Source organism: Sturnira hondurensis, unplaced genomic scaffold, assembly GCF_014824575.4.
Source record: "Sturnira hondurensis isolate 20B ecotype Veracruz unplaced genomic scaffold, ASM1482457v3 Scaffold0019216, whole genome shotgun sequence".
NCBI lineage: Eukaryota > Metazoa > Chordata > Mammalia > Chiroptera > Phyllostomidae > Sturnira > Sturnira hondurensis.
Window position 1 is genome coordinate 7984237 of NW_028091847.1, and position 14504 is coordinate 7998740.

Here is a 14504-nt window from a genome sequence, read left to right on the forward strand (position 1 = left end):
CTTCTGCAGCAAGTCTGGCTCCTACAATGTGCTCTTAACTCTGTGCTTTTCTTCTTTATTCCTACCGTGGTGGCTGCTTTTGTCACTCAGCCTGCGAGTGTGACCCGGATGGGGCAGTGCCGGGGGTTCCCTGTGACCCAGTGACCGGGCAGTGTGTGTGCAAGGAACATGTGCAGGGGGAGCGCTGTGACCTGTGCAAGCCTGGATTTACAGGACTCACCTACGCCAACCCTCAGGGCTGCCACCGTGAGTAGGGTCCCCAGCCTGGCACGACACGGAGCAGGCTGGGGGGTGGGGGGGCGACCAGAATCATGAATTGCTCCTGGTCACTGTGCTGTGCACCATGTGCTGTGCCACTGACTTCCAGCAGGTGGCAGCACAGGCCCAGTTTGGAAGGTGGGACTGAGTCAGCTGGTGGGAGGTGGAGCGGGCAGCCAAGCTGGCAGGTGCTGGAACTGGTGGGAATCTCAGCGGCTTTATGAGTCAGCCAGATTATCTGGAGGGATCCGCCTTGCCTGCTTCTTCTCCCAGGTTGATACCCTCTTGGTGCATGATCTCTGGGGGCGAGTTTTTGGTGAGCTGTCTCCTTAGCTCAGCTGCCCCTCTCCTGCAGGCTGTGACTGCAGTGTCCTGGGGTCCCGGCAGGACATGCCCTGTGATGAGGAGAGCGGCCGCTGCCTATGTCTGCCCAATGTGGTGGGCCCCAAATGTGACCAGTGCGCTCCCTACCACTGGAAGCTGGCCAGTGGCCGGGGCTGTGAGCCGTGTGCCTGCGACCCACACAACTCCCTCAGTCCCCAGTGCAACCAGGTACATGGTGGGGGTGGCCCCGTGGGGGCCTGAACAGGAGAAGGGGCTGCCCACCAGCACATTCATCCCCCCTCCACGCTGCCCTTCCGGGCCTTTCCAAAGTCAGGTTGGGCTGCTTCTTTCCCGAGCCCCTTTGGGGAGGCTACCCAGTGTCCCTCTCTCCTTGGCTTTGAAGCTCTGGCGATGCCATTCATCACCCCTTCTGCAAGCCCAACTCTGGCTCTGACTTAAGGGCTTGTTTCTGAGTGGGGGCCCTTGTTTGGGGGTCACTGAGATGGGGGATGGGCTCTGAGGCCGGGGCTCTGGGAGGCCCCCTCACGGTGCTCTCCCCACAGTTCACAGGACAGTGCCCCTGTCGGGAAGGGTCTGGGGGCCTGACCTGCAGCGCTGCTTCCATCCGCCAGTGTCCGGACCAGACCTACAGCGACGTGGCTGGGGGATGCCGAGGTCTGTGCCCGCTGATGGGGGGCGTGGAGGCTGTGTGGGATGGGCATTTGGGTGGGCTCGAGGTGTGGGGGGTAGACTGCGGTATGGGGGGATACTCGTGCTGCATATACTGTGGGCCGTGGTGGCCTTGTGACAGCACATGATGTCCCCTACTGCCCCAGCCAGCCTGCTTGGCTTCCCAGCCCTGGGCCAGTGACATGAGGTCATTCCATGTCCCCATGTTGGGGGGGTTGCTTTGCTCCCAGTTCCCTGAGAAAGCATTTCCTAGAGCCACCTCCAGGGCCCAGCAGGAAGGGGAGAATGGTTCTTCCCTCTTCGTAGAGGGGAAGGCATAATGTCTCCAGGAACTCAGGTTGGCAAGTCTCCACAAAAGTGTCCCGATGAAGCCTGCTCTCGCTCGGCCTCACTGAGTGACATGCGCAGGTCTTGCCCCTGCTGCAGGCCTCGGTTTCCTTCTCCGGGGAAGGGGCATGCTGCAGCCAATGGCTCTATGCGTCAGTTGCCTCATCTATAAAAAAATTGAGGCTGTCAGGGTGGTTGACTCTGTCGTGGAGAGGCTGTGAAGGTCAAGTGAGTTACTGTGTGCATGTGCGTGTGAGACCTAGAACAGTACCTGGCAAGCAGCGGATACTAAGGAAGTGCTTGCTTTTGTTGCTGGCGTCACCGTGATTTTATTCTGGCCCCGACCGTCTTGTTCTAACTGAGGAAGACTCTGAGGTCAGACCTCCTCTTCAGACTCTCCTTGCCAGACACCTTGATCTCCCTGACCCCGGCCTCCTTTCTCCATCCCCTAGCCTGTGACTGTGACTTCCGGGGAACCGAGGGCCCAGGCTGTGACAAGGCCTCAGGCCGCTGCCTCTGCCGCCCCGGTTTGACTGGGCCGCGCTGTGACCAGTGCCAGCGAGGCTACTGCGACCGCTACCCTGTGTGTGTGGCCTGCCATCCTTGCTTCCAGACCTACGATGCCGACCTCCAGAAGCAGGTCCTACGCCTCAGCGGCCTCCTCAATGCCACTGCCGCCCTGAGGCTCCGTCCGGGCCTGGAGGACCCCGGCCTGGCCTCCCGGATCCTGGATGCCAAGAGCAAGATTGCGCAGATCCAGGCCATTCTCGGCGGTGCCCCGGCCACGGAGCGGGAGGTGGCCCAGCTGGCCAGTGCCATCTTCTCTCTCAGGTCATCCTCTTTGCCTGCCAAGCACTTAGAATCACAGCACCTAGGCTCACAGCAGGGGCATCACAACCTTTATTTACGTCGGCAGGGCCCTTTGCAGTTTCCACGGTGTTTTCATGTGCATCCTCTCTTTTAACCGTCACCGTAGCCCTGTGTGGCTGGTGTGGTGGGTGTTATCACTTCCATTTTCAGAAGAGGAAACAGGCACAGATAGATGGTGTGACAGAGACACGCGGCCACTGAGGGGACTCTGAGCGTGGGCTGGAGCCCAAGCCCAGCGTTCTTTCAAGCGCCGGTGCTGCCTGTGAGAGTCAGCTCCAGATTAGTCACCCTGGTGGAGGGCATCCGAGAGGCGGGGGCTCTAAAAATAACTTGTATTTGCCTTTGGAACGGGAGCCGCACCCACATCCCCTCACAAGCAGAGGCACCTTGTGGGTGAGATTTGATTCTGGAAGCTTCCATAATTAGTTTCCATGTCCTGAGCCCTCGCTGACTGTCCGTGCCCAGAGCCGTCCAGGGTTGTGAGTGGCCTGAGTCTCACAGTGGAGTAGTGAGTCCATCAGCCCTTGGTAGGCTGGACATGCAGGCCCCGAGGGGCAGTCCATGCCTGAGCCTGAAGGTGGAGGGCGAGAGGCTGCAAGTTCAATGGCCCCTGGGCGGGGGGGCCCCCTTCAGGTGGAGACATCCAGTGGGCAGCAGCTGTGGGAGCTCAGTGGGCAGGTGTGGACCACGGAAGAGCGCCTCGGGCACCTGGGTGGTGTGGGTGGCAGCTGAGGTCAGACTGTAGGGAGCCCAGAGGAGGGTCGGGGTGGGCAGCGGTGGGCACGTGGAGGAGAATCGGGAGTGTCGGGGTCACGCAGTCCAGGAAGGAGAGCTTTGGCTGCATCTGCCTGCAGAGGGGTGGAAGGTGGCTAGGCTGGCCCTGCAGGCCTTTGCCCAGCAGAATCTTCTTCAGCCTGTGGCATCCGCATCCCCTTACCTCTGCTGAAGGCCTCTCTGTTCCTCCTGACTTACCAGCAGTTTCTCCAAGGGGAGGGCTGGTTCTACATGTTAGTGAGGGCTCCTCTCCTGTCTCAGGCGGACCCTCCAGGACCTCCAGCGCCCTCTGCCCCTAGAGGAGGAGGCCTTCACCCTCCCAGGAGACCTGGAGAGCCTGGACAGAAGCCTCAATCGCCTCCTCGTTCTGTATCAGAATAAGAGGGAGCAGTTTGAGAAGATCGGCAGCGCGGACCCTTCAGGTGAGGGGTGGGGACTCAGATGGCGTGTGCATCGTGCCACACCTTCTCGCTCCTCCACCTCCCATCCTCCAGGCCCAGGGGTGACTCGGATTCCCTCTCTTCTTCCCACAGGAGCCTTCCAGATGTTGACCACAGCCCATCAGCGGTCATCCCAGGCTGCCCAGCAGGTCTCCAACAGCGCCCGCTGGCTGGGCCGAGTCAGGGACATCCGGAGAGAGGTAGAGAGGCTGGAGAAGCAGGTGGGAGGCGGAGGAGGAGCCAGTGGCCCACAGCTGGCAGCCCTGAAGCTGGAGATGGCTTCCCTCCCTGACCTGACACCCACCATCAACAAGGTGAGTCAGGCGCGGAGTCCCAGTTCCTGGAACCCCCGCCCCGGCCCTCACACACCTACTGCTTGTACGCATTTCCCAGCAGGACCTACCCTGCTCCCCCACCCATCCTGACCCTTGGCCCCTCACGGTGTACTCAGTAGTTGCCAAGGAAACATATTTCTGGTGCCCAGTTGCCATGGAGATATCTGGCTATTTGTGTGAGATGGGAGTGGTTGTTGAGGAGCAGTGGACACCCTCTTTGACCACCCCTCTCTGCACAGCTCTGTGGGGGCTCCAGGCAGACCGCCTGCACCCCAGGAGCGTGCCCTGGGGAGCTCTGTCCCCGAGACAACGGCACGGCCTGTGGCTCCCACTGCAGAGGCGCCCTGCCCAGGGCTGGCGCGGCCTTCCGGACAGCAGGGCAGGTGGCCGAGCAGCTGCGGGCCTTCAACACCCAGCTCCAGCAGACCAGGCAGATGGTAGGTGCGACCAAGGTGAGGTGGGCCCCCGCCAGAGGAGGCAGAGAGGACAGAGCCCCCTGGGGACGTCAGCTCCTGTTTTACAGTCAGGAGACAAAGGTCCAGAGGCGTCAGGTGCCTTGCCCCAGGCCCCCACAGTGAATGAGAAGTAGACTTCGAGAAGTAGGCAGTGTTTTGGGCTTTTATTTTATCTGAGTCCACATTACTTTTATAATATCTGGGACCAAACTGGGTTCATTACAAATGTTTCCCAGGTAGATCTTGGGTAGCAGGTGTCTGTGGAATTCTGGAGGGGCTGCTGAGAGGTTCCCTTGGGGCTGTGATAATTGCTGACTTAGTATGTGTCGGCAGATCAGGGCGGCCGAGGAGGCCGCCTCGCAGGTGCAATCCGATGCGCAGCGCCTGGAGACCCAGGTGAGCACCAGCCGCTCCCAGATGGAGGAAGATGTCAGACGCACGCGGCTCCTTATCCAGCAAGTCCGGGACTTCCTCTCAGGTGAGCCTGGGCTTGGCCCGCTCCTGCTGTCCTGGCAGGACAGCCCGTCGCCTCCTTCCCTCACCTCCACCCCACCTGGGCCAGGCCCCGTTGCTCCGCTGGCCAGCGGCCATGGCCTGTTCTCCCACCTCTCCTCCTGCTCCCTCAGGCCTGTTGTCAACAGAACAGCCTAAAGCATCTTTGAAAAATATGTACATGGGGTCATGTCCCCACTCGTGCCTAAAATCCTTCCCTGGCTTCCCCTTGTTCTTGGAATAAATTCCCAACTCTTTATCTTGGCCTCTCCTCACCTCCTGGGTAGACGGCCTTGGCTCTTCCTGCTTTGCTCACTGACTGTCCTTGAACAGGCCAGGCTCTTGCCTGTCTTGAGATGTTTACTTCTTTCTCTGTGCCTAAAATGCTCTCTTAAGGCTGCTGATTCCTGTCCTCCAGGTCTCAGCTTACATATCATTTCCTGGGGGGGGGGTGCTTTTGTGACCATGACCTCTGGTGGACCCCTCCCCTCCATCCCCCTTTGATGTCACACCGGTCAAGCCTGTGTGGTGGAACTCCTTCGTATCAGAGTGTATTGTTTGCCGCTGGACTGTAAGCCCCCAGAGGGCAGGGATGGATGGCTTTCTGTCTTGTTCACTGCGTCACTGGCGCCCAGCATGAAGCCAGACACCCAACGTTGGTTGAACAAATAAATGAACCGGATCCCCTCCCATGCCACCCTGGGGAGTGGAAACTTCCCTGGACAGGACTCAGGAATCTGGGTGACTTTGGGCCAGTTGCTTTTCTCTTTGCCTCGTTTTTTTTGCTTCTGCAAACCAGGATGGTAGTATTTCACAAGTTTTTTCTGGGGGCTGAGTAACTGATATAAAATGTGTTTTGAAAAATTAAAGGTGCCTCAGGAATATGAGTTGATATTATTAGATTTCTGGTTGCTGCCAGGGAATTCACTTGGCTGGGAGCCTAGTTACAAGGAGCCGAGGGCTCAGTGTAATGACGGTGGTTCTTCCTGCTACTACGGAGCCGTCTTTGCTCTCAATAGGCAGAAGCCCCTTCTGAGTGCAGACAGCAAGGCCGAGAGGGGCAGGAGGGACCCGCTGAGGTCCCCGGGCTTCTCTGAGGCCGTTCGGGAGCCACCCTCCCATTGGCCCCAGAGAGGGGAGACTTGTCTGGGGATGCAGAGAGGTGGTGCCCCACAAGCACGGGCCAAAGGGCTGGGGCAGAGTTCGGGGCTCAGACTCGGGCAGAGCCAGCCTTCCCCTGAGGCTCAGCGAGTGAGGCTGAATGGACACCCACCCTGCAAGGGAGCAGGAGGAGGGTGGGAAGTCTCTCCTGGGGGTACGAGGCTCACATGAACAGCAGGGGGTCGCTGGGCTGTGGGGGCCCCCTTCATCCTCTCAGTTATACTTGTGTCTCAGGTCAAGTCCTGTCCGAAGCTGGGGCAGGGAGAAGGAGGGACCCAGGACCGCTCTCACAGTCTCCATGGCGTGGCTAGTCTCCAGAGTCCTGGTGTGGGAGGTGTCGGTGCTCAGTGCTGCTGGCACCCAGCGTCACAGAGCGGAGGGAAGCCTGTGGAGAAAGAGGAGATGTCGTCTTTTTTAGGCCTTCAAATATAGTCGACAAAACAATAGTTCTGCTTTACTGAGTTCTTGCTGAGTGCCAGGCAGTGTTCTAAGCACTTTGCCTGTATTCTATCACTTCATCCGACTGCCTGCCAGACCGCCCGCCACTTTGCAGGTGGGGACTGTGGGCATAGGGAGGTTAAGTGAGCTGCCTGAGGGCATCGGGCGTGGAGGGAGCACAGGGAGGGCACATCTCACTCCGCTCGCTGTTCACACTCTGGGTTATTGCCCCATGAGTCACACACACCCGTGTGCACACACTCACACTCTTCTCCTTGCCTTTGCTGATGTTTTCCCCCTGGATTGACCTCCCTGTCCCACCTCTCCTTACCTGCTAGTTCCTACACATCCTCTAAGATTCCTCCAGGTATCCCACCCTCTAGACACCTCCCTGGACCTGTCAGACTCGGGTAGGTGCCCTTCCGATGGCTGTTCCAATGCCCTATGCTCACCCCCTTCACTCAGGGTTGTGCTTTCTTGGCTGTGGGCCTGTCTATGAGCTCCATGAGGGCAGGGACTGAATCTAACGTGATTCTCAGTCTCAGCACCCCATGTGCTGCTGTTCAGAGGGGTGCATATTTGCAAACCCACCCTGAGCCTCAGAGGCTTGTGTTAACTGAGGGACACTCGGCCCCAGCCCTTGGGGACAGCTGGAGAGATTCAGGGTAAAGGAAGGTGTGCTCAGTGGGGGGCTTTCTGGGAGGGTAGTTATGAAGCCGGTGTGGTGAGCAGGACTCTGGGTTAGATGGGAGGTTGTTGGTCCTGTGCAGAGGTCACTGAGGAAGCTGTAGGTGGGCACAAGCCTGCTTCACTAGACCCTCCACAGTTAGGCCTTGGGCTCCTGCCGCTGCCAGTGTGGCTTCCGAGGGACTCGGAAATGCAGGAGGCGTGGCTGCCACCTTCCGGGAGTGTCCTTCCACCTGACCTGGGGACTGGGGCTGGGACCTGTGAGCTGGCTGGTGAGGAAACCCTTTAAGTGCAGAGCAAGCCTGGGCCTAGGGTTCCAGGGCCCCAGGAGAGTCCAAGTCCCGGGTTAAGCCATCTGAGCGAGGGGCTGCCCCCGTCGCTACCTTGTTGGCATCCCTGGCAAGTGAACAGAGAGAGACGGGGAGGAGATGCCATTTCTGTACTTCTGAGCTCGCTCTCTGCCCCGGAGATGGTTTGTTAGCTTCCTGCTACTTGCTTGTTTTATTTCATCCCTGCAGGTTGAAGACAGTTATTCCCATTTCACAGGTTGGGAACCTGAGCTCAGACAGGCCATTGGACTTGCCCCAAGTTGCTTGACTAGTAACAGGGAGACCTGGGTCTGGAGCCCTTCCCATCACTCATTCGCTCTACAAACACCGAGTGCCCCCAAGTGCCGGGCACTGTGCTAGGGCCTGGGGAGAGAGCTGTGGATGGACCCCGGGCCCTGCCCCGCTAGAGCTCACATTCCAGTAGGAAACCAGACAGAGGACCAGATAAATGAGTGAAGTGCTGTCCTGTGCTGGTGATAAATGCAGTGAAAAGATATGCCAAGCAGGAAGAAGATAAGGAGTGTTAGTGTAGGGAGGGGGGTGACCTTAGACTGGGTGGCCGGGGCTGGCCTCTCTGAGAAGGTGACATTGGAGCTGTGACCAGATTATCTGTCTCTGCCTTTGCAAAAATGAGCACCCTGGTCTGCGGAGGGGCACGTGGAAGGGGTCTTACTGCCCAGGGGGCAGTTCCAGTTCCTGGCCACCCTCCCCAATTCAGGGCTGATTGTGCCTGTGCTCCACACATTGTTCAGGACCAGCTGTCTGGCACCGCCTCCTTCTCCCCGGCCCACAGCTTCCTGTGCCACCAAACACTTAGTAGCCACAGCTGCGCTGACAATCATCCCCACCAGCATGCCGGAAACTCGGAGAATGGGCACCTGAGTGGGCCTGAGGGGGAGCGGCAGGGCCTTGAGGCAGCCAGGCAGCCAAGCACACGGGTGCTTCCCATGGGTCCTGCTGTCCCCAGGGCCTCTGCCCTCTGGGGAGGGGGCCAGTGTCCCCCCGTCTGACAGACGGCTGTCTTCTAGATCCTGACACCGACGCAACCACCATCCAGGAGGTCAGCGAGGCCGTGCTGGCCCTGTGGCTGCCTACAGACTCTGCCACGGTCCTGAGGAAGATGCATGAGATCCAGGCCATAGCAGCCAGGCTCCCCAATGTGGACCTGGTGCTGGCGCAGACCAAGCAGGATGTCGCCCGAGCTCGCAGGCTCCAGGCTGAGGCAGAGCAGGCCAGGTAGGGCCCGGAGCCCTGAACTCATCCCTGCCCGGGACCGGGCTGGTGGTTTTGCTCCCTGAGTCTGTTGCTGGACGTGAGGGAAGAAGCTGTCCAAGTCAGCGTGGTGCGGGAGGGCTGGGAGACGGGAGGGGGTGCTCACCATGGTGGGTGGTGGTGAAGCGATGCACAGCACGCAGGTAAAACTTCCCTCACGGTGACCCTTGCCTTCCACATTGGAAACCGTGCTCACAGGGTGTCTGCAAGGGAACACTCCCATTCATCACTCCTGCTGGGGAGCGTCATGGGATGGAGAAGCTGCTGGGTTAAAACTCCCCTGGTCTTGCCTGGGAAGTATATTCTCTTGGACTGGTCAGAGAGCTGTACCACACACCCCTTTGTTCCCTGTTCCCTCATTCTCATTTCTCTCCGTTCTCGGCCCCAGGAGCCGAGCCCATGCAGTGGAGGGCCAGGTGGAGGACGTGGTTGGGAACCTGCAGCAGGGCACCGTGGCGCTGCAGGAGGCTCAGGACACCATGCAAGGCACCAGCCGCTCCCTTCAGCGTATCCAGGATAGGGTTGCTGAGGTGAGGTGTTACGGCTTCCTTGCCTCATTTGGGAAATGAACAGATTCAGGCCCAAGGCAAACACGATACCAGAAAGTGGTCTGGATGGCAACTGAGCCAGGGACCTAAAGAAGGAGGGTGACAGCCTTGACTCTGGCTTTGAGCCTTTGGTTTTCTGGTATCGTGGCCAGGCGCAGAAAGGAGTGGGGGTCCGCTGAGCTGATGAAGGGGGAGGTTTGGATGCCAGTGGACAGACAAGGGATTGGGAGGGGGCAGTAGTGATGTTCTGCTTGGAGGAAGTTATAGCTGCCTGATGCACTGGGAAAAAGAGGGGTCAAGACCACTGCCTGTGAGGCCCACCACAGACCCCGGTCTCCTTGCCACAAAGGTTCAGCAGGTGCTGAGGCCGGCGGAGAGACTGGTGACAGGCATGATGGAGCAGCTGGGTGACTTCCGAGCACGGATGGAGATGCTTCGCCACCAGGCCCAGCAGCAGCGGGCACAGGCAGCCCAGGCTCAGCAGCTCGCAGAAGGTGCCAGCGAGCGGGCACTGAGTGCCCAGGAGGTACAGAGAGGCTGCACTTGGCCTGAGGAGGCACAGCGGTAGGGGCTTCTGGGAAGAGAGGACGCTACCTACGTGTAGACGTGTACACTTTCTAGGACCATGGGCTCGAAAACATGCAGGAGACCAGTTATTCTAAAATAACCAGAAGGCGCTTCAGGATTAACCCAAACCTGGCTAGACATCCGAATTCTGCTTCTGGCTGGTGCAGTGGCCACAGGTTCCGAAATGTTGGAGACGATCTAGTCCAGTCCTTCTCCTTTTCCAGATTAAGTGGTAACTGGTTCAAAGCAAAGCTTGTCTACAGAGCAGGTCTCTTGACACCCATCCCTGTCAGGCTGCCCAGCCAGGACAGGCACTGCTGACGTGGCCGAACCAGAGAGCCCCATCACTGTCAGGATTAGACCGGAGGGCAGATCAAAGAGCGTCTCCCCAGCGTCTGTCTCCAGTGGGCCAGGAACGTGAGCACCTACGGTCCTGCCACAATGGGCCAGCTGCCAAGCACACTATTTTTAAAAAGATTTTATTTATTTATTTATCTTTAGAGGGGAAGGAAAGGAGAAAGGGAGAGAAACATCAATGTATGGTTGCCTCTCGTGCGTCCCCTCCTGGGAACTGGCCTGCAACCCAGGCATGTGCCCTGACTGGGAATCGAACCGTGATCCTCTGGTTCGCAGATCCGTGCTCAATCCACTGAGCTACACTAGCCAGGGCCCATGTTATACTACTAAGGGACGACTATGTGCCTGACACTGCGTGGAAGTGAGTGGGAAGTGATAGGAACTACAGCGGAAGGGAGGGACATGCAGAACAAATTTCAAGTACAGTTTGTGGCCTAGGAGGATTTTTTTATAGGCAAGACCACTTCAGGGGGGACATCAGGAGGTACTTTATCCCTCGGTGTTGATTTGGGTGATGTCAAGTGCTCTAGGACTTTGTATGATGATGACGGTGACAGGGTCTGTTCTACCTTTTTCAGGGATTTGAGAGAATAAAGCAAAAATACGCCGAGCTGAAAAACCGGTTGAGCCAGAGCCCCATGCTGGGGGATCAGGGCAGCCGGATTCTGAGCGTCAAGACGGAGGCCGAGGAGCTGTTTGGGGAGACCATGGAGATGATGGACAGGATGAGAGGTGAGGGGACGGCTGGGGGCAAACCTGAAGGCTGGTCCCAGCCCAGTGCTTCTGAGGCTCAGTCTTGCTGGAGGTGGCAGGGCGAAGGGAGTGGGGCCAGCTGGGAGTCCCTGAGCACCTCGTAAGTAAGGGGCACAATGATGGGGCTGTGGGGAGTGTAGAGATGTTTACAAGACATGCTCTGTTTTCAAAAAGCTCGAGATCTAATGTGGCCCTTTTTCCTACAGTTTGTGAGATGCACGACCCTGTGTTTAGCAGTGTTAGGGGGTCTGTGATAGAAGCCCAAATGGTGAAAGGGCTGGAGAGAAATGCTCAGTAAAGGAAATGTTCAAAAAAGAGAAGATTAGATGTGGACTTGAAGGATATGTAGACCTGGGAGAGGCTGGGAAGAATAAGAGGGATCTCAAGACAGGGTGAGTGGGAAAAATGAGGTACATTTTGAAAATGGGGCGGGAGCACCCAGTGGGAGAGGAGGGCTGAGAAGGGTCAGAACGGGATGGCGGGAAGCAGCAGGGGCTGGTGTGGCTGGTCTGTGCACCTGGCCTCCCTCCCCAGTGGAAGGAAGACTCCGCCCCAGAGCCTGTAGGGAACCACCTGAGGGTTTCAAATATGGCAGCGGCTTCATGAAAGATTTCCAAAGGGTTCTGAGTGTCTCAGAAAGGAGAACAGGGATGTCCAGGACCCAGGCTCAGTGTCCAAGATGTGACAGTGATGGGACAATTGCACTGGTGTGCCAGAGAATGCCTCAGGCAGAGTTTCTCTGAATTTCAGAGAAAGAGGTAAAAATCTGTTTGGCTGACCAGGTGGCTACCATAGAGAAGGTTGGGCTGTTGAGTCAACAGTGAGCAGATGTGAGGTGGTGGCCAGCCGGACCTGAAGGGTGAGATGAGAGGAATTGACCTTGATGGCGGAGCCCAGGGGCTGCTGGGTCAGTGGGTGAAGATGAAGAATGTGCTTCTCAAATGTTTACAACAGATAGCTAATACTCTAGAAAAGAGAACCAGTATTCTGAGGCAATCTCGGAAATCTAAAAGGATGGGCTGAAACACTAGGAAATGAAACAAGGAGAGACGTGGAAGTTATCCTCCACTCTGGCCTCACTTGGGCCTGAACCCACCAGCACAGCTCAGCTGAGGCCTGGCTTCTTAGTGGCTGCTGCAGTGAAGACACTTCAACACCAGCCAGTGAGAGGCAAATAGGAGCTGTTACTCACCTGAAAACGACTCAAGAGTTTTGAGTAGCTGCATGCTTAATACAAGTTAGCTGTATCTTGTTATTGCCAAAGAGCAAATAAATACAAAGCAGCCAAAATGAGGGAGTAATGGCTCGGGGGTGATGTTAATAATATTTAGAAATTGGTGTGCCGTGCACTGACCAACCAGCAAACACTCAGGTTGTAGCACTGGAATGGCCGTTTACCTGTTTGCAGGAATTTACTTCTAATGGCAGAATTATGGGGGTGATGACGCCTAGGGGGCCCTCAGGGTGGGGACCAGGAACACAACAGCAGCTGTTAAAAGTTCAATATTTTATCAACCCATAGGCCCAAATGGGTACCCACTGGCTGAATGGCAGCCCAGCACTAACCCTGTTACACTCCACTGATAGGGTGTCCCTGAGGAGGACTGGTGTTCAGTGGCGGCTGCTGCACCTGTAGAAGGGATATTCACAAACCAAATGTCCAGGGGAGAGTGACCAGGGTTGGGAGGTAGGGAAGGACTTAGTCCTCACATCAAATACGGAATAGATGAAGCAATTAAGGAGGTTTCATCTGGAGAAGATGAGCCTTAGGCATTTGAAGGGCTGCGGTGTGAGAGACAGAGCAAATCCATCCCTACACCCCCAGGAGACAGACTCGACGATCGAGCAGGAAGGGTCTGATTCTGGCTTAATGAGAAGACTTTTCCTTCCTCCCTGCCTTCCTTCCTTCCTTCCTTCCTTCCTTCCTTCCTTTCTCTCTCTCTCTCTCTCTCTCTCTCTCTCTCTCTCTCTCTCCTACTTAAAGTTGGAGCCTTGTGAGGTAGGGCACTCCTTCCCTATTCCTGGAAAAGCTCAGGCTGAGGCTGGGTCCCAGCTCTCACAAATGTGGTAGAGGCGTCTCCCACCACACGTGCCAGGAAGGACAGCCTGGATAAGGCCACAGGCTGGTGTAGGCTGCAAAATATCCGTGGCATTTCGGGGAGGGAGCGTGGGGAAGCACTCTGGCCACTCAGCCAGCTCTTTGCCATGACATCCACCTGAGGATCGCTGGTGGGAAGGCAGCCGTCTGGGGCCAGCAGCAGCAGGCTGCTAATTGTGGTGCCAGTGGCTGCCCTCATTAGTCTGGGACAACTGGGGCAGCCTAGAGCAGAGGAGAAGGGTAGGGGCCATGGGATAATTGAGATGAGGGCTTCCTGGGCCTGGCTTCTGGCATGTGTGAATGGGTAGGGCTGGACGACTGTGGGGCTGGAGAGGGCTGCCCTTGAGGAGGATCCCCCCCAGGGGTGATTCCTCCTGCAGGTGCTGTCTCCAGGTGGGTGGGAGGAGGACGGGTTGGGAGTCTTTGGGGACTCACCAGCCCCACCTCCTCCCCCTGCTGTTCCATCTGCCCTCAGACATGGAGTCGGAGCTGCTGAGGGGGAGCCAGGCCATCACTCTTCGCTCAGCGGACCTGACAGGGCTGGAGAAACGCGTGGAGCAGATCCGTGACCACATCAACGAGAGGGTGCTCTACTACGCCACCTGCAAGTGATGCTCCAGCTGCCAGCTGCCTGGGCCCACACACCTGCCCTCTTTGCTTTGGGGGACAGCCTGGTTTGGAATGCTTTCCAGCTCCTTTTATGCAGCCGAAAGCACTTCCTGGACCACCCTGGTGTGCAGTTAGTAAGGTTACTCTGGGCCACAGCTGAACCTGAGCTGATGGGACTACCACATTTGAGGGACAAGGGATGGCAGAGGTGAGCCATGTCATTGTGATCAGAAGCTCCCAAGTGGAGGGAGCTTGGCTGGGCAGTGTCCTCCACTGAGGCTGAATCCTGGACCAACACAAAACTTAATGCAAATGATACACAAGCAAAAATGCCTAATAAAAGTCTTTGGAAAGGATTCTAGAGCTTCAAAGTGGGAAAATCCTGTGTCTTCTATTAAGTAAACCTTTAGCACTTGTTTCTGACTCCCACGGGCTGGTGGTATAGGAAACATAGGCTTCTCCGCTCTGCTCAGTCCAGCTTGCTCATCACCCCAACTTGGGGAGACAGGGCCCCTCTGCCCAGGACCTGATGGATTCCATCCGGGAGGGACTTGGAGGAGCCATTTCACCTTTGAACGGTGATCTAGTTTCATATTTATAGATAAAGAAATAGAAATCCAGAGAAGGGAAGCAAGGGGCCCAAATTCGCGCAGGTTTCAGAAACAGAACTAAGACCAGAACCCATGTGTTTTGGGTTCTCAAGGAGAAGCCCTAGTGGAT

The 14504-nt window shown here is 57.1% G+C and overlaps 1 protein-coding gene across 4 annotated transcripts in view; it reads left to right on the top strand.

Moving 5' to 3' along the window:
- LAMB3 (laminin subunit beta 3) overlaps window positions 1-14155 on the top strand; it is a 58016-nt gene extending 43861 nt beyond the window's left edge. For all 4 annotated transcript variants that reach the window (XM_037071034.1, XM_037071037.1, XM_037071036.1 and 1 more), the window contains exons 12-24: window positions 91-246; window positions 614-810; window positions 1146-1257; window positions 2052-2430; window positions 3505-3665; window positions 3777-3997; window positions 4258-4455; window positions 4807-4951; window positions 8609-8816; window positions 9241-9382; window positions 9750-9926; window positions 10903-11056; window positions 13651-14155. In XM_037071034.1, the coding sequence (XP_036926929.1) occupies window positions 91-246; window positions 614-810; window positions 1146-1257; window positions 2052-2430; window positions 3505-3665; window positions 3777-3997; window positions 4258-4455; window positions 4807-4951; window positions 8609-8816; window positions 9241-9382; window positions 9750-9926; window positions 10903-11056; window positions 13651-13787 (2387 nt within the window). In that variant the 3' untranslated portion in view covers window positions 13788-14155. The remainder of the gene's footprint in view (window positions 1-90; window positions 247-613; window positions 811-1145; window positions 1258-2051; window positions 2431-3504; window positions 3666-3776; window positions 3998-4257; window positions 4456-4806; window positions 4952-8608; window positions 8817-9240; window positions 9383-9749; window positions 9927-10902; window positions 11057-13650) is intronic.
- Window positions 14156-14504: the final 349 nt, after the last annotated feature.